General features: G+C 44.2%; 1 protein-coding gene across 1 annotated transcript in view; it reads right to left on the bottom strand.

Moving 5' to 3' along the window:
• Nucleotides 1-23,095, bottom strand: part of dhx36 (DEAH (Asp-Glu-Ala-His) box polypeptide 36) — a 71,062-nt gene that overhangs the window by 35,108 nt on the left and 12,859 nt on the right. The window contains exons 8-12 of the mRNA XM_064985359.1: nucleotides 11,164-11,238; nucleotides 10,907-11,073; nucleotides 10,450-10,531; nucleotides 10,008-10,148; nucleotides 9,200-9,305 (exon numbers count right to left, since the gene is read on the bottom strand). Of these exons, the coding sequence (XP_064841431.1) occupies nucleotides 9,200-9,305; nucleotides 10,008-10,148; nucleotides 10,450-10,531; nucleotides 10,907-11,073; nucleotides 11,164-11,238 (571 nt within the window). The remainder of the gene's footprint in view (nucleotides 1-9,199; nucleotides 9,306-10,007; nucleotides 10,149-10,449; nucleotides 10,532-10,906; nucleotides 11,074-11,163; nucleotides 11,239-23,095) is intronic.

Below are 23,095 nucleotides of genomic sequence, written 5' to 3'. Positions count from 1 at the left end.
TCAGGACACGCCCACACATCAGGACACGCCCACACATCAGGACACATCACGCATCAAGACACATCACACATCAGGACACGCCCACACATCAGGACACGCCCACACATCAGGACACGCCCACACATCAGGACACGCCCACACATCAGGACACGCCCACACATCAGGACACGCCCCACACATCAGGACACATCACACATCAGGACACATCACACATCAGGACACGCCCACATCAGGACACGCCCCCACACATCGGACACGCCCCCACACATCAGGACACGCCCACACATCAGGACACGCCCACACATCAGGACACATCACACATCAGGACACGCCCCCACACATCAGGACACATCACACATCAGGACACGCCCACACATCAGGACACGCCCACACATCAGGACACGCCCACACATCATGACACGCCCACACATCATGACACGCCCACACATCAGGACACCCTCTGGCAACATACATATCAAAGCTTTTCCATTACAGGCAGAAACAAACCAACAGGAACCTGAATTCTACAATTTTGATAAACATTCCCACTTTCTGTCATCTAAGCCAAGCCAGCCTCTCTCTGCCCACAGTCAAATTAAGTCATTACACAAAATAAGGGCCTGTTTTGTGGATTTGGAATGAATAAATAAAAGCCTAATTTACTCAAAAGGGAACAGAAAGTCACACCTAAAAACCCAGAGACAAAACCGAGCTAACCACAATCCACACTAACCTGCTTAATGAGGTTCAGAGGAGAATAGTGGCCGTGTTAGCATTAGTTTAGCTTCAATGGTGGTCTAAGCCTTTGTTTACACAGGCAGTGCAATTCTGATATTTTTCCACTAATTGGTCTTTTGACCAATTCGATCAGACAACAATTGGGCATAAAATCAGAATAGGGCTGCCTGTGTAAACACAGCCTAAAAGTGTACCGTACTTAGGTAGTTAGCTTAGTTGGTTTTCATCTTGGGTGGTCGTGTTAGCATCAGGGTTGGGGGCGATGTCATTACAATCCTGTTGAATTCATGAAAAGTAGTCCATTATTATGATTTACGAAGAGGACTTTTGCCATTCATGAACAGAATCTGATAGCTGAGCTGACTGGAGAGGATTGAGGGGGTCAGTCCTTGTCATTTCAGCAAGCTGTGACACCCACCATCTCAGATTGTTCAGATACGTTTCTGTCGTGAGAAACAGATTAGAATTCCATGAAACATTCTGTTGACATTTCATTAGATCACGTTTAATTTGATTGCGAAATTGGCCATTTTAAATTTACAGGATTCATATAATCATTAATAAATATAGTATCTAACATCGGATTTGGATCATAATTCTTCCCAACAATGGTAAAAAACTACCAATCCCACCGCTACACCAATCCCACCGCTACACCAATCCCACCGCTACACCAATCCCACCGCTACACCAATCCCACCGCAACACCAATCCCACAGCTACACCAATCCCACACCAATCCCACCGCAACACCAATCCCACCGCTACACCAATCCCACACCAATCCCACACCAATCCCACCGCTACACCAATCCCACCGCTACACCAATCCCACCGCTACACCAATCCCACCGCAACACCAATCCCACCGCAACACCAATCCCACCCCAACACCAATCCCACCCCAACACCAATCCCACCGCAACACCAATCCCACCCCAACACCAATCCCACCCCCAATCCCACCCCAACACCAATCCCACCCCAACACCAATCCCACCCCAACACCAATCCCACCGCTACACCAATCCCACCGCAAGATTTGAATGAGGAAAAGCTATTAGTTGTCTACCCAAAGTTGCAAAGAAAATGTTGTGATCCATATAATAAAACACAACAGACCAGAAAAATGTATAAAATAAATCAAGAACAGCAACACCTGGTGGACAAAACGTGCTACTTTCACATTCATTTACAGTGCCTTGCGAAAGTATTCGGCCCCCTTGAACTTTGCGACCTTTTGCCACATTTCAGGCTTCAAACATAAAGATATAAAACTGTATTTTTTGTGAAGAATGAACAACAAGTGGGACACAATCATGAAGTGGAACGACATTTATTGGATATTTCAAACTTTTTTAACAAATCAAAAACTGAAAAATTGGGCGTGCAAAATTATTCAGCCCCCTTAAGTTAATACTTTGTAGCGCCACCTTTTGCTGCGATTACAGCTGTAAGTCGCTTGGGGTATGTCTCTATCAGTTTTGCACATCGAGAGACTGAAATTTTTTCCCATTCCTCCTTGCAAAACAGCTCGAGCTCAGTGAGGTTGGATGGAGAGCATTTGTGAACAGCAGTTTTCAGTTCTTTCCACAGATTCTTGATTGGATTCAGGTCTGGACTTTGACTTGGCCATTCTAACACCTGGATATGTTTATTTTTGAACCATTCCATTGTAGATTTTGCTTTATGTTTTGGATCATTGTCTTGTTGGAAGACTAATCTCCGTCCCAGTCTCAGGTCTTTTGCAGACTCCATCAGGTTTTCTTCCAGAATGGTCCTGTATTTGGCTCCATCCATCTTCCTATCAATTTTAACCATCTTCCCTGTCCCTGCTGAAGAAAAACAGGCCCAAACCATGATGCTGCCACCACCATGTTTGACAGTGGGTATGGTGTGTTCAGGGTGATGGGCTGTGTTGCTTTTACGCCAAACATAACGTTTTGCATTGTTGCCAGAAAGTTCAATTTTGGTTTCATCTGACCAGAGCACCTTCTTCCACATGTTTGGTGTGTCTCCCAGGTGGCTTGTGGCAAACTTTAAATGACACTTTTTATGGATATCTTTAAGAAATGGCTTTCTTCTTGCCACTCTTCCATAAAGGCCAGATTTGTGCAATATACGACTGATTGTTGTCCTATGGACAGAGTCTCCCACCTCAGCTGTAGATCTCTGCAGTTCATCCAGAGTGATCATGGGCCTCTTGGCTGCATCTCTGATCAGTCTTCTCCTTGTATGAGCTGAAAGTTTAGAGGGACGGCCAGGTCTTGGTAGATTTGCAGTGGTCTGATACTCCTTCCATTTCAATATTATCGCTTGCACAGTGCTCCTTGGGATGTTCAAAGCTTGGGAAATCTTTTTGTATCCAAATCCGGCTTTAAACTTCTTCACAACAGTATCTCGGACCTGCCTGGTGTGTTCCTTGTTCTTCATGATGCTCTCTGCGCTTTTAAAGGACCTCTGAGACTATCACAGTGCAGGTGCATTTATACGGAGACTTGATTACACATAGGTGGATTATATTAATCATCATTAGTCATTTAGGTCAACATTGGATCATTCAGAGATCCTCACTGAACTTCTGGAGAGAGTTTGCTGCACTGAAAGTAAAGGGGCTGAATAATTTTGCAAGCCCAATTTTTCAGTTTTTGATTTGTTAAAAAAGTTTGAAATATCCAATAAATGTCGTTCCACTTAATGATTGTGTCCCACTTATTGTTGATTCTTCACAAAAAAATACAGTTTTATATTATTTTTTTTTATCTTTATGTTTTTATCTTTATGTTCAAGAGGGCCGAATACTTTCGCAAGGCACTGTATTTATGATGCAAGTGACTTCAGTTAGTGATTTCTCTGACACCAGTCTCAGAGTCAGTGAAGAGGCGCCCCGGGATGCTTGGCCTTCTAGGCAGATTTGCAAAGAAAAAGCCATATCTCAGACTGGCCAATTAAAAATAAAAGATTAAGATGGACAAAATAACACGGACACAATGGACCGAGGAAGATTGGGGGGGGGGAAGTGTTATTGAAAGACAAATCTAAGTTTGAGGTGTTCAGATCACAAAGAAGAACACTCGTGAGACACAGAAAAATGAAAATATGCTGGAGGAGTGCTTGACGCCATCTGTCAATCATGGTGGATGCAATGTGATGGTCTGGGGATGCTTTGGTAGTGGTACAGTGGGAGATTTATACAATAACTATTTAGGGAAGAAGCAGTTAGCTGGTATTCTGTCTATAATGGAGTGGCCAGGTTAGACACCGGATCTCAACCCTGTTGAGCTGTTGTGGGAGCAGCTTGACCGTATGGTACGTAAGAAGTGACCATCAAGACAATCCAACTTGTGGGAGGTGCTTCAGGAAGCATGGGGTAAACTCTCTTCAGATTACCTCAACAAATTGACAACTAGAATGCCAAAGGTCTACAAGGCAGAAATTGCTGCAAATGGAGGATTCTTGACAAAAGCTAAGTTTAAAAAGGACACAATTATTATTTCAATTTAAAAAATCGTTATTTACAACCTTGTCAACGACTATATTTCCTATTCATTTTGCATCTCATTTCATGTATGTTTTCATGAAAAACAAGGACATTTCTAAGTGACCCCAAACTTTTGAACAGTAGTGTATATAAACTCAGCAAAATAATAAACGTCCTCGCACTGTCAACAGCGGTTATTTTAATGTTGTGTGTAAATATTTGTATGAACATAACAAGATTCAACAACTGAGACATAAACTAAACAAGTTCCACAGACATGTGACTAACACAAATGGAATAATGTGTCCCTGAACAAAGGGGGGTCAAAGTCAAAAGTAACAGTCAGTATCAGGTGTGGCCACCAGCTGCATTAAGAACTGCAGTGCATCTCCTCCTCATGGACTGCACCAGATTTTCCAGTTCTTGCTGTGAGATGTTACCCCACTCTTCCACCAAAGTAGCAAGTTCCCAGACATTTCTGGGGGGAATGGTCCTAGCCCTTACCCTCTGATCCAACAGGTTCCAGACATGCTCAATGGGATTGAGGTCCGGGCTCTTCACTGGCCATGGCAGAACACTGACATTCCTGTCTTGCAGGAATTCACGCACAGAACGAGCAGTATGGCTGGTGGCATTGTCATGCTGGAGGGTCATGTCAGGATGAGCCTGCAGGAAGGGTACCACATGAGGGAGGAGGATGTCTTCCCTGTAATGCACATCGTTGAGATTGCCTGCAATGACAACAAGCTCAGTTCGATGATGCGGTGACACACCGCCCCAGACCATGACGGACCCTCCACCTCGATCCCACTCCAGAGTACAGGCCTGGGTGTAATGCTCATTCCTTCGACGATGAACGCAAATCCGACCATCACCCCTGGTGAGACAAAACCGCGTTTTCGTCAGTGAAGAGCACTTTTTGCCAGTCCTGTCTGGTCCAGCGACGGTGGGTTTGTGCCCATAGGCGACGTTGTTGCCAGTGATGTCTGGTGAGGACCTGCCTTACAACAGGTCTACAGGCCTTCAGTCCAGCCTCTCTCAGCCTATCGGGGACCGTCTGAGCACTGATGGAGGGATTGTGCGTTCCTGGTGTAACTCGGGCTGTAGTTGTTGCCATCCTGTACCTGTCCTGCAGGTCTGATGTTCGGATGTACTGATCCTGTGCGGGTGTTGTTACACGTGTTCTGCCACTGAGAGGACGATCAGCTGTCCCTCTGTAGCGCTGTCTTAGGTGTCTCAAAGTACGGACATTGCAATTTATTGCGCTGGCCACATCTGCAGTCCTCATGCCTCCTTGCAGCATGCCTAAGGCACGTTCACACAGATGAGCAGGGAACCTGGGCATCTTTCTTTTGGTGTTTTTCAGAGTCAGTAGAAAGGCCTCTTTAGTGCCCTAAGTTTTCATAACTGTGACCTTAATTGCCTACTGTCTGTAAGCTGTTAGTGTCTTAAAACAACCGTTCTACAGGTTCATGTTCATTAATTGTTTATGGTTCATTGAACAAGCATGGGAAACAGTCTTTAACTTCATTGCTCTAGGGGGCAGAATTCAGGAAGTTTTGATGAATGAGATACCCAAAGTAAATTGCCTGTTTCTCAGGCCCAGAAGCTAGGATATGCATATAATTAGTATTGGATAGAAAACACTCTAAAGTTTCCAAAACTGTTAAAATAATGCCTGTGAGTATAACAGAACTGATATGGCAGGCGAAAACCTGAGGAAAATCCATCCAGGAAGTTGAATATTTTTGATGTGTGTAGTTTTCAACTGCCTGCCTATACAGTATGTAATGGGATAGGCCCCAGATTGCAGTTCCTATGGCTTCCACTAGATGTCAAAAGTCTTTAGACATTGTTTCAGGCTTGTATTCTGAAAAATGAGAAAGAATGAATTTTCTCAGTGGACTGTAGAATGAACCAGAGCTGGTTTGCGCGTGACCGATTGTGTGTGGTTTGTTATTTGTCCTTTCTACTGAATATGCTATTGTCCGGTTGAAATAGTATCAACTATTTAGACAATAGACAACCTGAGGATTAATTATAAACATTGTTTGACATGTTTCAACAAACTTTACCGCTACTATGAGGATGTATTTGCCTGCCTGTTGTGGCTGCCTTTGAGCCAGTGGATTACTAAGCAACACGCGTCAAACAAAACAGAGTTTTTGGATATAAAGAGGGACTTTATCGAACAAAACAAACATTTATTGTGTAACAGGGACTCTTGTGAGTGCAACCAGATGAAGATCATCAAAATTATTTCATTTTATTGCTATTTCTGACTTTCGTGACTCCTCTACTTAGCTTGCGTCACACCTAGTGGAGTGAGGTTAATTAAACCCTTTACAATGAAGATCTGTGAAGTTATTTTAATTTTAAATCATTATCTTTGAAAGACAGGGTCCTGATAAAGGGGCGTTTCTTTTTCTGCTGTGTTAATAAAAAAGTTGGTTAATTTTTTCTATAATTCTGCATAACAGGGTGGACATTTATAAATGGGACATATAGACTAAAATGAAACATGGAAAAATAGATAATTTATTTAGCTTTGCACCATTGTTTTCCCACTAAAGAAATCAACACTTCATGAATGTGGTGTCATTGTAAATGGGTTGTTTTCTTTAAACTCCCACACCAGCAGAAATCCACTTTTTCGAGCTGAAAGACAATGGCCAGAGTTTACCCATTATGTTGCACAACGATGTAAGGCAATAAGTCATCATTTTAGTCAAAGTATGAAGCTGTATATTTGGTGAAGTGCCAAATCTCTCCATCACAGAGGCAAATGACTTAATTAACCAATCACCACAGTCAGAACCCTGACAGCCAGCCCCTAGCATCAACTAAGAACACTGTCATGGCCAATCTCCTGCTTTCCTCTCAGTTCTCTGACAATGTTACAGTCAATGAGCCGGCTGGCTCCCTTCTGAGTCACGGTAGCTGACAGACATAGGGTTGCTGAATTTAATATGGACCTCTAACCCCAAACCTCTAGGCATTACTGTATAGAGAAACTCTCCTCTCCATGTTTCAACTACACAGCCCTTTTTCTCCATGTGTCAAACACTGCTCCTGGATAATGGTCCTACATGTGGGAAACGCCAGATTTTTGGGGAAATTCACAATGGGACAAAGATATGAGTTAATTATTGATTGAACTTTACACTGATTTATGATGCATTTCACTCCATCAACACCAAAATAGCCGTTTGGTGGGACTCCACACCAGAGCCCGACCGATATATATCGTTTCACCAATAATATTAGCCCTTTTCACACTATATTGGCCGATAATTCCACGGATACTAATATTCAATAAAAATGAATCTCATTCTCATGATGTGTCATTATGGTCACTACTGTATGCTGATTCTCATGAACACTTGCAACACTTGCTGCCATTCTCATGATGTGTCATTATGGTCACTACTGTATGTATTAAATCAACACTTGCTGCCATTCTCATGATGTGTCATTATGGTCACTACTGTATGTATTAAATCAACACTTGCTGCTTATGGTCACTACTGTATGCATTATGGTCACTATTATTAAATCAACACTTGCTTCTCAATGTGTCATTATGGTCATTGCTGCCATTCTCATGATGTGTCATTATGGTCACTACTGTATGTATTAAATCAACACTTGCTGCCATTCTCATGATGTGTCATTATGGTCACTACTGTATGTATTAAATCAACACTTGCTGCCATTCTCATGATGTGTCATTATGGTCACTACTGTATGTATTAAATCAACACTTGCTGCCATTCTCATGATGTGTCATTATGGTCACAACTGTATGTATTAAATCAACACTTGCTGCCATTCTCATGATGTGTCATTATGGTCACTACTGTATGTATTAAATCAACACTTGCTGCCATTCTCATGATGTGTCATTATGGTCACAACTGTATGTATTAAATCAACACTTGCTGCCATTCTCATGATGTGCCATTCATTATGGTCACTACTGTATGTATTAAATCAACACTTGCTGCCATTCTCATGATGTGTCATTATGGTCACTACTGTATGTATTAAATCAACACTTGCTGCCATTCTCATGATGTGTCATTATGGTCACTACTGTATGTATTAAATCAACACTTGCTGCCATTCTCATGATGTGTCATTATGGTCACTACTGTATGTATTAAATCAACACTTGCTGCCATTCTCATGATGTGTCCACTTGTATGTATTAAATCAACACTTGCTGCCATTCTCATGATGTGTCATTATGGTCACTACTGTATGTATTAAATCAACACTTGCTGCCATTCTCATGATGTGTCATTATGGTCACTATGGTCACAACACTGTATTCTCATGATGTGTCATTATTAAATCAACACTTGCTGCCATTCTCATGATGTGTCATTATGGTCACTACTGTATGCATTAAATCAACACTTGCTGCCATTCTCATGATGTGTCATTATGGTCACTACTGTATGTATTAAATCAACACTTGCTGCCATTCTCATGATGTGTCATTATGGTCACAACAACACTTGTTCTCATGATGTATTATGGTCACAACTAAAAATCAACACTTGCTGCCATTCTCATGATGTGTCATTATGGTCACTACTGTATGTATTAAATCAACACTTGCTGCCATTCTCATGATGTGTCATTATGGTCACTACTGTATGTATTAAATCAACACTTGCTGCCATTCTCATGATGTGTCATTATGGTCACAACTGTATGTATTAAATCAACACTTGCTGCCATTCTCATGATGTGCCATTATGGTCACTACTGTATGTATTAAATCAACACTTGAAGCAGTTATTGGACAATTGCTCTTTTGGATGGCAATATGTATGAGAATTCAGTGTGGAAAAATTACAATTTCCATTTCCCCGCTGTAAAACAGAATATTAGCAGATGTATCAGTAAGTTTTGTCCCCCCAAAAAACCATAGCGGTTAGACTACACCACACCAAGATAGTTAAAACTCACTTCCTGGCTCAGCACGATATGCCTGATCAGCTGCACGATGAGCTCAAGGTCAATCTTATCATCATCGTCCATCATCTCCAACACATCTATGGTTCTGTCAGAGTACCTGCCAATCAAAATGAGACAGACACGCAGAGTCCCCAATCACAGACAGGAACAGACACAAACAGGAAGAGATACAGACTAATCAATCAAAGACTGAGACAGTAATGCTATCAGCAATGACGCAGAACACTAAATAACAATAATTATCAAATTGATTCTTTCATTTGTTAGACAGCTTTGACAATCCTCTCAGCAACCATTGTTCAATCAGAGTAATATAAAGGACAGCTAGACATGTCAGACCGAATCTCTTTATTGAAACTGGAGAATCATTATGACAATGTCCCTCAGTAACTCACTTGTCCCGTCTTGTGTGGGCGTAGCAAAGCCAGCTCCCCCTCACCCCCAGTAACTCACTTGTCTCGTAGTGTGTGGGCGTAGCAGGGCCAGCTCCATCTCACACTCAGTAACTCACTTGTCTCGTAGTGTGCGGGCGTAGCAAAGCCAGCTCCCCTTCACCCTCAGTAACTCACTTGTCTCGTAGTGTGTGGGCGTAGCAGGGCCAGCTCCCCTTCACCCTCAGTAACTCACTTGTCTCGTAGTGTGTGGGCGTAGCAAGGCCAGCTCCCCCTCCCCTCAGTAACTCACTTGTCTCGTAGTGTGCAGGCTTAGCAGGGCCAGCTCCCCCTCACCCTCAGTAACTCACTTGTCTCGTATTGTGTGGGCGTAGCAGGGCCAGCTCCCCTCACCCTCAGTAACTCACTTGTCTCGTAGTGTGCGGGCGTAGCAGGGCCAGCTCTCCTTGTACTCGGCCTCTTTCTGGTCCTTCTCTGGTCTGGAGTTCTGACCCTGCATGAAACCTCTCTTCCACCTGGGCCTCTGCTCCTTCTTCTGGGGACGGTACCTGGCAGACACACACAAACACAAAGTTCAGCCCAGTTCTCACCTAATCATCTCGAACACATCCTCCAGTAGGTTCTCACCTAATCCTCTCCAACACATCCTCCAGTAGGTTCTCACCTAATCATCTCCAAAACATCCTCCAGTAGGTTCTCACCTAATCATCTCCAACACATCCTCCAGTAGGATCTCACCTAATCATCTCCAACACATCCTCCAGTAGGAACTCACCTAATCATCTCCAACACATCCTCCAGTAGGAACTCACCTAATCATCTCCAACACATCCTCCAGTAGGAACTCACCTAATCATCTCCAACACATCCTCCAGTAGGAACTCTTGCACTGGGAAGGTCATCCCCGGGATGTGGATCATAGGACAGTTATCTGGAGAGAGACAGGGAGGGGGCAGAGGGAGGAATTTACTGACTCTATTCAATGGTCATTCCCAATTTCCAAACTCCATTGTACATACTGCTACGACAGAAACACACTGAATCCCCACTGCTACGACAGAAACACACTGAATCCCCACTGCTACGACAGAAACACACTGAATCCCCACTGCTACGACAGAAACACACTGAATCCCCACTGCTACGACAGAAACACACTGAATCCCCACTGCTACGACAGAAACACACTGAATCCCCACTGCTACGACAGAAACACACTGAATCCCCACTGCTACGACAGAAACACACTGAATCCCCACTGCTACGACAGAAACACACTGAATCCCCACTGTTTGCCATTGCGTACTAAAATATTTGGAGAACTTCTCAGCGTTGAGCGTGGCACTCATGAGGATGACCTTGAGGTCCTGTCGGACTCGGAGCAGGTCTTTAACAATGATGAGTAGAACATCAGAGTGAAGGTTCCTCTCATGAATTTCATCCAAAACCAGGTGGCTGATGGTGGACAACAGACTGACAGGGAGAGAGAGAGAGAGAGATTTAGAAAGAGAGAATGATGGGAGAGGAGGATGATGAAGAGGAAGGAGAGGAAAAAACACTCACGGGGAGGAGCGGAGCCACTGTAGAATAATACCCGTTGTACAATACAGCACCGAGCCCTGTTTCCGTGGTAACCGACTAAAATGAATTTAAAAAAAAAATGTTTTTAAAGAATACACAATTGAATACAAACACTTATTAATACAGGTTATTACATCTGATATACATATTAATACAGGTTATTACAGATTATTTAATTATTACAGATTATTTAATTATTACAGATTATATACATATTAATACAGATTATTCCAGCGTGTATACTTACTTTCAATAATATACTGTAAGCCATTTAATCAGAGCCCAGAAAAAGAAAGAGGGAGGAGGGGGAGTATGTTGGATATTAACGATGACCAGCTGGCCCAGGGCCAGGAAAAACACGTGTTGGGCCAGTGGATCTCGTCAGTGACTTCTCTGACCGGGCCAGTAACTTATCAGCGCATTTCTGCGTTCCAGTTCAACGTTTAACTGCCATGTCGCAGTCTATCACTGACTACAACAAACGGAAAAGTCACGCTGTACTTAAAGCCAGATGATTGGTCGTTCGTTGAAGCACCACACCACGCTCCCGCAAGTCACAACTTCGAGTGGTACATGATTAGATGCCTTAACACAGCACACGCCAGCTGTCCAAAGCAAAATGAAGCGCCCATCAATCTACTCTCAAAGCTTATTTCTTATAGGGAACGTTATTTACAAAAGTAAAACTTCAATAGTGAACATACTAACAATATGCTGGCTACTGTTAATAGTCTGCTAAAAGATAGCAACACAAAGACACCTAGACTTAGTATTAGCAAGCCTGCTGTATGTAGTCAGGTCCCTATCATTTTGGAATGTATGTCTTAAAGGGGTAGCGTCCTATTTTGAGATGTAAAAAAAATATAGATTCTCAAAAAGTAATACAATGTCACTCTAGAGAATACAGTATTGACTTGCATTGCTAAATTATATTACACAGCTTTTTAAAAAGGACCAATGCACCATTTTTTTTTTAATCCCAATATCAAATGATTTCTGGGTAACAATGAAGTAATTACCTTACTGTAACTGTTTTCAATTAAAATGATAAAAAATAAACTAAATTGGCTTCTAAGCTAAATTGAATTTCTGTGTTGGAGTGATCTGAGTGAGGGGCCTAATTGGATGATCCTAATGTAAGGGATGTGTAACCTGAAAAGTAGCTGTAAATAGCTGATAGGAGCACAAACTCTGTTATTGGTCTACTAACCAAAAACCCAACCCCAAAAAAAAGCTGTAATTTCAGGGGGTCTTTTCAAACAGCTCTTACACTAAAATTGCATTATCATGTTTTTCAAAATGTCTCAGTTTCATTCAAACCTCAGTGTGGAATATATATTTATTTTTTTTAAACACAGGAAATCACATTTTTGAACGCACTGACCCTTTAATACAAATCATAATACGTGCACGCACAAGCACACAGCGTGACAGAAGTTGTCTTCTTCCAAGGCTGATGTGTCGTCCCAGTATGACGTGTGTGAATATAGCCTAGATCCCAGTAACCTCTCTCTGAGCCCCATGGACACATGATTTCCCCAGTCGGTCATCTCTCCTCCATGTCATCTCCCCTTCACTGTAACCTCATTTTCTTTTTCCTCCTCTCCCTGTCCGTCTATTCTGTCCTATTTCCACTGACCAACTATTCTGGCTTAAAGGGGTAGCGTCCTATTAAGATGGCTATGAAGAACCTGGCTGACGTTTTACTTCTCCCAACCAATTGTGCTATTTTGTTAGTTTTTTTTGCGTTTTATGTAACTCATTTTTTTAAACTTATTTTGTACATAAGGTTGCTGCTACCGTCTCTTATGACAAAAAACAAATTCTGGACATCAGAACAGTGATTACTCACCACGGACTGGAAGAAATGTTTTCCTTTAACGAGTCCGATGAGAAAGATACACTACTTTAACTGGAACAGACCCAGATTCATTTGCTTGAAGAAAAGAAGCAGGAAAAGGAAACGCAGATCGGTCTACCTTCTGACATTCCGTAGGCAAGCGAGTAAAACTCCCACTGCCATACATTCTTCTTGCTAACGTGCAATCATTGGAAAATAAAATTGATGACCTACGATTAAGATTATCCTACCAACGGGACATTAAAAACAGTAATATCTTATGTTTCACCGAGACGTGGCTGAACGACGATTTGGATAATATAGAGCTGACGGGGTTTTCCTGCACCAGCAGAACAGGGAAGCTCCGTCTGTTAAGGTGAGGGGTGGGGGTGTGTGTGTCTATTTGTCAGTAACAGCTGATGCGTGATGTCTAATATTAAAGAAGTGTCGAGGTATTGCTCGCTTGAGGTGGAGTACCTTATGAAAAGCTGTAGACCACACTATCTACCAAGAGAGTTCTCATCTACATTATTCATAGCCATCTATTTACCACCACAGAACGAAGCTGGCACTAAGACCGCTCTCAACCAACTCTAAAAGGCCATAAACAAAGAAGAAAATGCTCACCCAGAAGTGGCACTCCTAGTGGCCAGGCATTATCATGCAGACAAAATAAAATCAGTTTACCAAATTTTAACCAGCGTGTCCCATGTGCAACCAGAGGAAAAAATATCCTAGGCCACCTTTACTCCACACACAAAGCTCTCCCTCGCCCTTCATTTGGCAAATCTGGCCATAATTCTATCCTCCTGATTCCTGCTTACAAGCAAAAATTAAAGCAGGAAGCACCAGTGACTCACTCAATACGGATGTAGTCAGATGACGTGAATGCTAAACTACAGGACTGTTTCGCTAGCACAGACTGGAATATGTTACGGGATTCATCCAATGGCATTGAAGAGTACACCACCTCAGTCATCGGCTTCATCAATTTGTGCATCAATGACGTCATCCCCACAGTGACTGAGAAGCCATGGATTACAGGTAACATCTGCATAGAGCTAAAGGCTAGAGCTGCCGCTTTCAAGGAGAGGGAGACTAATCCAGACGCTTATAAGAAATCCAGCTATGCCCTCAGACGAACTATCAAACAAGCAAAGCATCAATACAAGATTAAGATTGAATCCTACTGCACCGGCTCTGACGCTCGTCGGATGTGGCTTGAAAACTATTACGGACTAAACACCTCCCTCTGCAACTGGATCCTGGACTTCCTGATGTAACGCCCCCAATTGGTAAGAGTAGGCAAAAACATGCTGATCCTTAACACTGGGGCCCCTCAGGGTGTGTACTTAGTCCAGTCCTGTACTTAGTCCCATCCTGGCCCCCATTAATACCAACAGGGCTGTAGTGGAGCGGGTCGAGAGTTTCAAGTTCCTTGGTGTCCACATCACCAACGAACTATCATGGTCCAAACATACCAAGACAGTTGTGAAGAGGGCACGACAAAACCTTTTACCCTCAGGAGACTGAAAAGATTTGACAAGGATCCCTAGATCCTCAAAAGGTTCTACAGCTGCTCGGCATCTGACCGTAAGGCGCTACAGAGGGTAGTAGGTACGGCCCAGTACATCACTGGGACCAAGCTTCCTGCCATCCAGGTCCTATATACTAGGCGGTGTCAGAGGAAAGACCATAAAATTGTGAGAGACTCCAGTCACTCAAGTTATAGACTGTTTTCTCTGCACGGCAAGCGGTACCGTAGCACCAAGTCTGGGACCAAAAGGCTCCTCAACAGGTTCTACCCCCAAGCCATAAGACTGCTGAACAGCTTCTACCTCCAAGCCATAAGACTGCTGAACAGCTTCTACCTCCAAGCCATAAGACTGCTGAACAGCTTCTACCCCCAAGCCATAAGACTGCTGAACAGCTTCTAACTCCAAGCCATAAGACTGCAGCAGCTTCTACCTCCAAGCCATAAGACTGCTGAACAGCTTCTAACCCAAGCCATAAGACTGTTGAACAGCTTCTACCCCCAAGCCATAAGACTGCTGAACAGCTTCTACCCCCAAGCCATAAGACTGCTGAACAGCTTCTACCCCCAAGCCAAAAGACTGCTGAACAGCTTCTACCCCCAAACCATAAGACTGCTGAACAGCTTCTACCCCCAAGCCAAAAGACTGCTGAACAGCTTCTACCCCCAAACCATAAGACTGCTGAACAGCTTCGACCCGCAAGCCAAAAGACTGCTGAACAGCTTCTAACCCAAGCCATAAGACTGTTGAACAGCTTCTACCCCCAAGCCATAAGACTGCTGAACAGCTTCTACCCCATAAGACTGCTGATTCTACCCCCAAGCCAGCTGAACAGCTTCTACCCCAAGCCATAAGCTGCTGAACAGCTTCTACCCCCAAGCCATAAGACTGCTGAACAGCTTCAAGCCATAAGACTGCTGAACAGCTTCTAAGATATAAGACTGCTGAACAGCTTCTACCCCAAAGCCATAAGACTAAGACTGCTGAACAGCTTCTACCCCCAAGCCATAAGACTGCTGAACAGCCATAAGACTGCTGAACCTTCCCCCCAAGCCATAAGACTGTTAACAGCTTCTGACTGAACAGCTTCTACCCCCAAGCCATAAGACTGCTGAACAGCTTCTACCCCAAGCCATAAGACTGTTGAACAGCTTCTACCCCCAAGCCATAAGACTGCTGAACAGCTTCTACCTCCAAGCCATAAGACTGTTGAACAGCTTCTACCCAGCCTACCCCAGCCATAAGACTGTTGAACAGCTTCTACCCCAAGCCATAAGACTGTTGAACAACCCCCAAGCCATAAGACTGCTGAACAGCCATAAGACTGCTGAACCCCCAAGCCATAAGACTGCAGCTTCTACCCCAAGCCATAAGACTGCTGAACAGCTTCTACCCCCAAGCCATAAGACTGCTCAACAGCTTCTACCCCAAGCCATAAGACTGCTGAACAGCTTCTACCCCAAGCCATAAGACTGCTGAACAGCTTCTACCCCCAAGCCATAAGACTGCTGAACAGCTTCTACCTCCAAGCCATAAGACTGTTGAACAGCTTCTACCCCCAAGCCATAAGACTGCTGAACAGCTTCTACCCCCAAGCCATAAGACTGTTGAACAGCTTCTACCCCCAAGCCATAAGACTGCTGAACAGCTTCTACCCCAAGCCATAAGACTGCTGAACAGCTTCTACCTCCAAGCCATAAGACTGCTGAACAGCTTCTACCCCCAAGCCATAAGACTGCTGAACAGCTTCTACCCCCAAGCTATTAGACTATTCTACCCCCAAGACTGCTGAACAGCTTCTACCCCCAAGCCATAAGACTGCTGAACAGCTTCTACCCCCAAGCCATAAGACTGCTGAACAGCTTCTACCCCAAGCCATAAGACTGCTGAACAGCTTCTACCTCCATAAGACTGCTGAACAGCTTCTACCCCCAAGATAAGACTGTGAACAGCTTCTAACAAGACTGCTAACAGCTTAAAATCTGCTGAACCCATCTGACTATTTTACCCCCATTGACCCCTCCCTTTTTGCTGCCACTCGCTGACTGCTGAACAGCTTCTTATCTACCCCCAAGCCATAGTCACTTCCCCCAAGACTACATGTACAAATTACCTCAACTAGCCATAAGACTGCTGACTTCCCTAAGACAACAGCTTCTACCTCCAAGAAGACTGCTGAACAGCTTCTACCCCCCATAAGACTATATAGCCATAAGACTGTTAAGAGCTTCTTATTCTTTCTACCCCCAAGCCATTGCTGTTACCTTAAGACTTCAACAGCTTCTACCTCCAAGCCATAAGACTGCTGAACAGCTTTTTAGACTTTAACAGCTTTATAAGACTGCTGAACAGCTTCTAAAGCTATTTGCTGAACAGCTTCTACCCCCAAGCCATAAGACTGCTCTTGAAAGACTGCTGAACAGCTTCTACCTCCAAGCCATAAGACTGCTGAACAGCTTACCCCAAGCATTTCAGCTTCTACCTCCAAGCCATAAGACTGCTGAACAGCTTGCCATAAGACTGCTGAACAGCTTCGACTGCTGAACAGCTTCTACCCACAAGCCATAAGACTGCTGAAATACAGTTTGATTTGATTTGACTGCCATTTAAGACTGCTGAACAGCTTCTGTAAGACTGCTGAACAGCTTTCCCCAAGCCATAAGACTGCTGAACATCTATTGTTGAACAGCTGCCATCTGCTGAACAGCTTTCCCCCAAGCCATAAGACTGCTGAACATCTATTGCTGAACAGCTTCTACCCCCAAGCCATAAGACTGCTGAACAGCTTCTACCCCCAAGCTATAAGACTGCTGAACAGCTTCTACCTCCAAGCCATAAGACTGCTGAACAGCTCTATTAAGACTGCTGAACAGCTTCTACCCCCAAGCCATAAGACTGCTGAACAGCTTCTACCCCCAAGCTATAAGACTGTTGAACAGCTTCTACCCCCAAGCTATTAGACTGCTGAACAGCTTCTACCACCAAGCCATAAGACTGCTGAACAGCTTCTACCCCCAAGCCATAAGACTGCTGAACAGCTTCTACCTCCAAGCCATAAGACTGTGTAACAATTAATAAAATCCCCATCGGACTATTTTACATTGACCCCTCCCTTTTTGCTGCCACTCGCTGTTCATTATCTATGCATAGTCACTTCCCCCCAACCTACATGTACAAATTACCTCAACTAGCCTGTACCCCTGCACACTGACTCGGTACCCCCTGTATATAGCCTTGTTATTCTATTTCCCAAATGACCACTGTTGAACAGCTTCTACCCCCAAAGCTGACTGCTGAACTTCTACCACCCCATAAGACTGCTGAACAGCTTCTACTCCAGCTTCTACCTCCAAGCCATAAGACTGTCTATTCTGTCCTATTTCCCCTGACCATCTATTCTGACCATGTACCCTGATCCTATTCTGTCCTATTTCCCCTGGCCATCTATTCTGTCCTATTTCCCCTGGCCATCTATTCTGACCACTACCCTGTCCTATTTCCCCTGACCATCTATTCTGTCCTATTTCCCCTGACCACTATTCTGTCCTATTTCCCCTGACCATCTATTCTGTCCTATTTCCCCTGACCACTATTCTGTCCTATTTCCCCTGACCACTATTCTGTCCTATTTCCCCTGACCATCTATTCTGACCACTACCCTGTCCTATTTCCCCTGACCATCTATTCTGTCCTATTTCCCCTGACCACTATTCTCTCCTATTTCCCCTGACCACTATTCTGTCCTATTTCCCCTGACCACTATTCTGTCCTATTTCCCCTGACCACTATTCTGTCCTATTTGCCCTGACCACTATTCTCTCCTATTTCCCCTGACCACTATTCTCTCCTATTTCCCCTGACCACTATTCTCTCCTATTTCCCCTGACCACTACCCTGTCCTATTTCCCCTGACCATCTATTCTGTCCTATTTCCCCTGACCACTATTCTCTCCTATTTCCCCTGACCACTACCCTGTCCTATTTCCCCTGACCATCTATTCTGACCACTATTCTGTCCTATTTCCCCTGACCACTATTCTGTCCTATTTCCCCTGACCACTATTCTGTCCTATTTCCCCTGACCACTATTCTGTCCTATTTCCCCTGACCATCTGTTCTTGAGTATCTCATGCTACACACTGTACACATGTGTCATTTAACACAGAGGTTGCCAAACTTCTTCACTCGGGCGGAGGGGGGGGCCCTTCCAGCATTGGAAGGACATCCTGCCCCCCACCTTCCCACGCGTGCACACGCCACGTCTACAAGCGCTGTTCATGACACAAACTGTTCACACCCCTCTTGTTGGTGGAGGTTCTAGCAGGTTTAAAGCTTATTTCCTGCAATTCTACATATCTTTGTTCATGGGGCGCAAAGAAAATGTTGCAGTTTTAAAGCACATTTTCTTGCAATTCTATACATTTTGCCATGTGCATTCATGTCATATTGGAGTGACCAAAAAATTATAACAACATCTATGGGCAAAAAAAATGTGCCGACTCCTGGTGCCCCCCACAGTTTGGGAACCACTGATTTAGCAGACACTCTTTTCAAGAGAGACTTACAGGTAGTGCATCCATCTTAACCTCGACGGGATCCATGTGTCCCCGCGCGATGGTTGAGCTAACGTGCGCTAATGTGATTAGCATGAGGTTATAACTAACAAGAACATTACCCAGGACAGAGACATATCTGATATTGGCAGAAAGCTTACATTCTTGTTAATCTAACTGCAAATTTACAGTAACTGTCCAATTTACAGTAGCTATTACAATGAAATAATACCATGCTATTGTTTGAGGAGAGTGCACAGTTATGTACTTAGAAATGTATCAATAAACCAATTAGGCATGTTTGGGAAGTCTTGATAGAACATTTTGAACAGTAATGCAATGGTTCATTGGATCAGTCTAACTCTTTGCACATACACTGCTGCCATCTAGTGGCCAAAATATAAATTGCACCTGGGCTGAAATAATACATAGTGGCCTTTCTCTTGCATTTCAAAGATGGAACAAAAAAAAGCTAAAAAAAAAGTTTTTTTAATTTGTATTATCTTTTACCAGATCTAATGTGTTAACTTCTCCTACATTAATTTCTAGTTTCCACAAACTTCAAAGTGTTTCCTTTCAAATGGTATCAATAATATGCATATCCCTGCTTCAGGTCCTGAGCGACAGGCAGTTATATTTGGGTATGTCATTTTAGGCGAAAACTGAAAAAAAGGATCCGGTCCTCATTAAGCAGCTAGGTGAGAACCACAGCCATAGTAAAGTACAAGTACTCTTCTCTCTTTCACAGATCTCCTCTGTTGGTCTATGCTCTTCTCTCACTTCCCTGCTCCCCTTGGCCGTTGATCCCTCTAATCCACTGATCCTGTTATCCTCTTTTTCTCTCTACAGCTCTCCTCTCATCTGTCCATCTCTCTCCTTCACACTTCTCCCTCTCCTTACTCCCTCTCCTTCTCAAGCGCCCCCCCACACACACACACACACACACACACACACACACACACGCCCAGAGCAGAAACACACACAAATAGCGCGTGCACACAAAAAAGGGGCGAGCACACACACACACACAACTGGCTGCTTGTACAAAGTTCTCTCAATCCATTAGCGCAAAATTCAACTCATCCTGACTGGTGCTCCCAGAGCTTGAGAAATCAATAACCCAGGTGATCACTGACAGGAGCGTGGCTTAGGAGGACTATAGGGGATTCATAGATCTCCTTTCAAAGCCCACCATCTGTGGAAACAACTACCCAGAAATCTAAACTAACATGAGAGGTCATCACAACACACTTCCTATGCAAAACAGCATACACCTTTAAGTACTTTAGGAAGAAGAAGAAGATGAGAGACAGAAAGAGAGAGAGACAGAAAGAAGAGAGAGCGAGAGCAAGAGAGAGAGAGAGAGAGAGAGAGAGAGAGAGAGACCACTGAGGCTGCAGACAGCTGTATAGCCATCTTGTCTGGATGTTTAGATGTTCTCAGTGAGTCTCAGTGGAGATGTGTTCTGCACCATACAGACACACAAACAGACACACTGAGCTTTCGCTCCAGCTGACATGGCAGCGTTTGTTCTGTATTTCTGTTCAACTCTGATGTTAGTGGCAGATGGAGCAAAGCAACTTATCCCATCAAGGGTGTGTGTGTGTGTGTGTGTGTGTGTGTGTGTGTGTGTGTGTGTGTGTGTGTGTGTGTGTGTGTGTGTGTGTGTGTGTGTGTGTGTGTGTGTGTGTGTGTGTGTGTGTTTGGTCTGAGGACGAGAAGCATTGGTAGTGTGTGTGTGTGGTGTGTGTGTGTGTGTGTGTGTGTGTGTGTGTGTGTGTGTGTGTGTGTGTGTGTGTGTGTGTGTGTTTGGTCTGAAGGACGAGAAGCATTGGTAGTGTGTGTGGGGTACAGACAGACAGGGTTAGGGGGTACAGACAGACGGGGTTATGGGGTACAGACAGACGGGGTTAGGGGGTACAGACAGACGGGGTTATGGGGTACAGACAGCTTGTACAACCTACACACACACTTTCTAGTTAGTCAGAGGCATTGGGGATTAGGATTATCAGAGTTTAAACCCTGTACTCGATGTGCAGCTGTGCTTTCTCCACGCACTTAACCCTCCACGCCCTCCACCCTCTCAACCCTCTCCACGCACTCAACCCTCTCCACGCCCTCAACCCTCTCCACGCCATCAACCCTCTCCACGCCCTCAACCCTCTCCACGCCCTTCACCCTCCACGCCCTCAACCCTCCACGCCCTTCACGCCCTCAACCCTCCACGCCCTCAACCCTCCACGCCCTCTCCACCCTCCACGCCCTCTCCACCCTCCACGCCCTCTCCACCCTCCACGCACTCAACCCTCCACGCCCTCCGCCCTCCACGCCCTCCACACTCGTACCCGTGTCCAGATTGAAAAGAGCTGATATGGGCACTAATAAGTGGCTAAATTGGAACGTTAGAGGCTGTACAGTAACATGCCAGAACTCAGGCTCGGTGACTTCAGAACACAGGCTCGGTGACTTCAGAACACAGGCTCGGTGACTTCAGAACTCAGGCTCGGTGACTTCAGAACACAGGCTCGGTGACTTCAGAACACAGGCTCGGTGACTTCAGAACTCAGGCTCGGTGACTTCAGAACACAGGCTCGGTGACTTCAGAACACAGGCTCGGTGACTTCAGAACTCAGGCTCGGTGACTTCAGAACTCAGGCTCGGTGACTTCAGAACTCAGGCTCGGTGACTTCAGAACTCAGGCTCGGTGACTTCAGAACACAGGCTCGGTGACTTCAGAACTCAGGCTCGGTGACTTCAGAACTCAGGCTCGGTGACTTCAGAACTCAGGCTCGGTGACTTCAGAACTCAGGCTCGGTGACTTCAGAACTCAGGCTCGGTGACTTCAGGCTCGGTGACTTCAGAACTCAAGCACTGTGTTTCCCAACTCTGTATGGGTTGACTGACATATATTCTGACTTCAGGCAACTTTTGCAAAACACTAAAATAGTCCATGAGTGAAATGCTGTAAATTGAGAGGACTATGCATTTTGAAAGACGAGAGGTTGAGGATTATAATAAATATTGCTCTGATGTCATACAATCAAGCCAAACACCGGAGTCCAAAATGTGCTCTTCAAAATGCCATATCATAAAACTCATGTAATATACAATGTTCATGATCTCGATGTTTGATGTACAGTTACAAGGTGACATGGCCTCATACCCCCAAGCTATAAGGTTGTTCTGAACAGAATGAGCCTGATCATTTGCTGCGTCACACATACCCGAACGCACTAGTCACTCCATTCTATACGCACCAAAATGGCATACCGGTTTCTCTGAATTGCCCTGTGAAAGCCTAACATTGTAAAGATAATATTTTATCATGTTTGGAAATAGAACAGGCTTTAAAACGACGCTGCCTTCCTGTGATTTATAATGGACCGTTTTGGGACTGCGTAAACAACAGTAATGGTGTGACGGCGGGGATAGAGGGCCGTGTTGCAAACAAACAAAACGACCCGTGTGCTTCCTCGAGTTCCTCAACGGCACAACGAGAACAGATAAAAACAGCACCTTACAGTTGAAGACGTCTTCTTTCAGTCATAAAAATGCAAAGAAATGACTTGGGAACTGTACACTTTGGAGATGTGTGTGTGGTGACTTGGAGAAACTATTTAGTCCTCTCATTCAAACTCTTGTCCTTTTCTTGTGTCATGTTGCACCTATCTTACATTTTTCCAGGAATATTCTCTTCATGTTACTGAATGTATCCAGAGTATTTTCAGATTTCCATTATCAACAAATGCAGTGAAAAGTACAGTTAATGTCAAATTCACATAAAATCAACAGTGTAACATTTGAATTCAGTCTTGTGTCAGGTGAATGTTGTTTCCTCACCTTTGGCCTAATAATCTCCAAACTGTTTCAATTACTACCATGCTTGTGCTTTTCATATTTCCTCTGTTAAGAAACATTTAAAAATGTAGCCTGATCCATATCGCCCAATTGCCACGAGCATAAAGGGTTAAAGAGAGGTTCCACTC

Source organism: Oncorhynchus masou, chromosome 13 (genome assembly GCF_036934945.1).
Source record: "Oncorhynchus masou masou isolate Uvic2021 chromosome 13, UVic_Omas_1.1, whole genome shotgun sequence".
In the NCBI taxonomy this organism is placed as follows: domain Eukaryota; kingdom Metazoa; phylum Chordata; class Actinopteri; order Salmoniformes; family Salmonidae; genus Oncorhynchus; species Oncorhynchus masou.
This window is presented reverse-complemented; position numbering and strand designations above follow the sequence as displayed.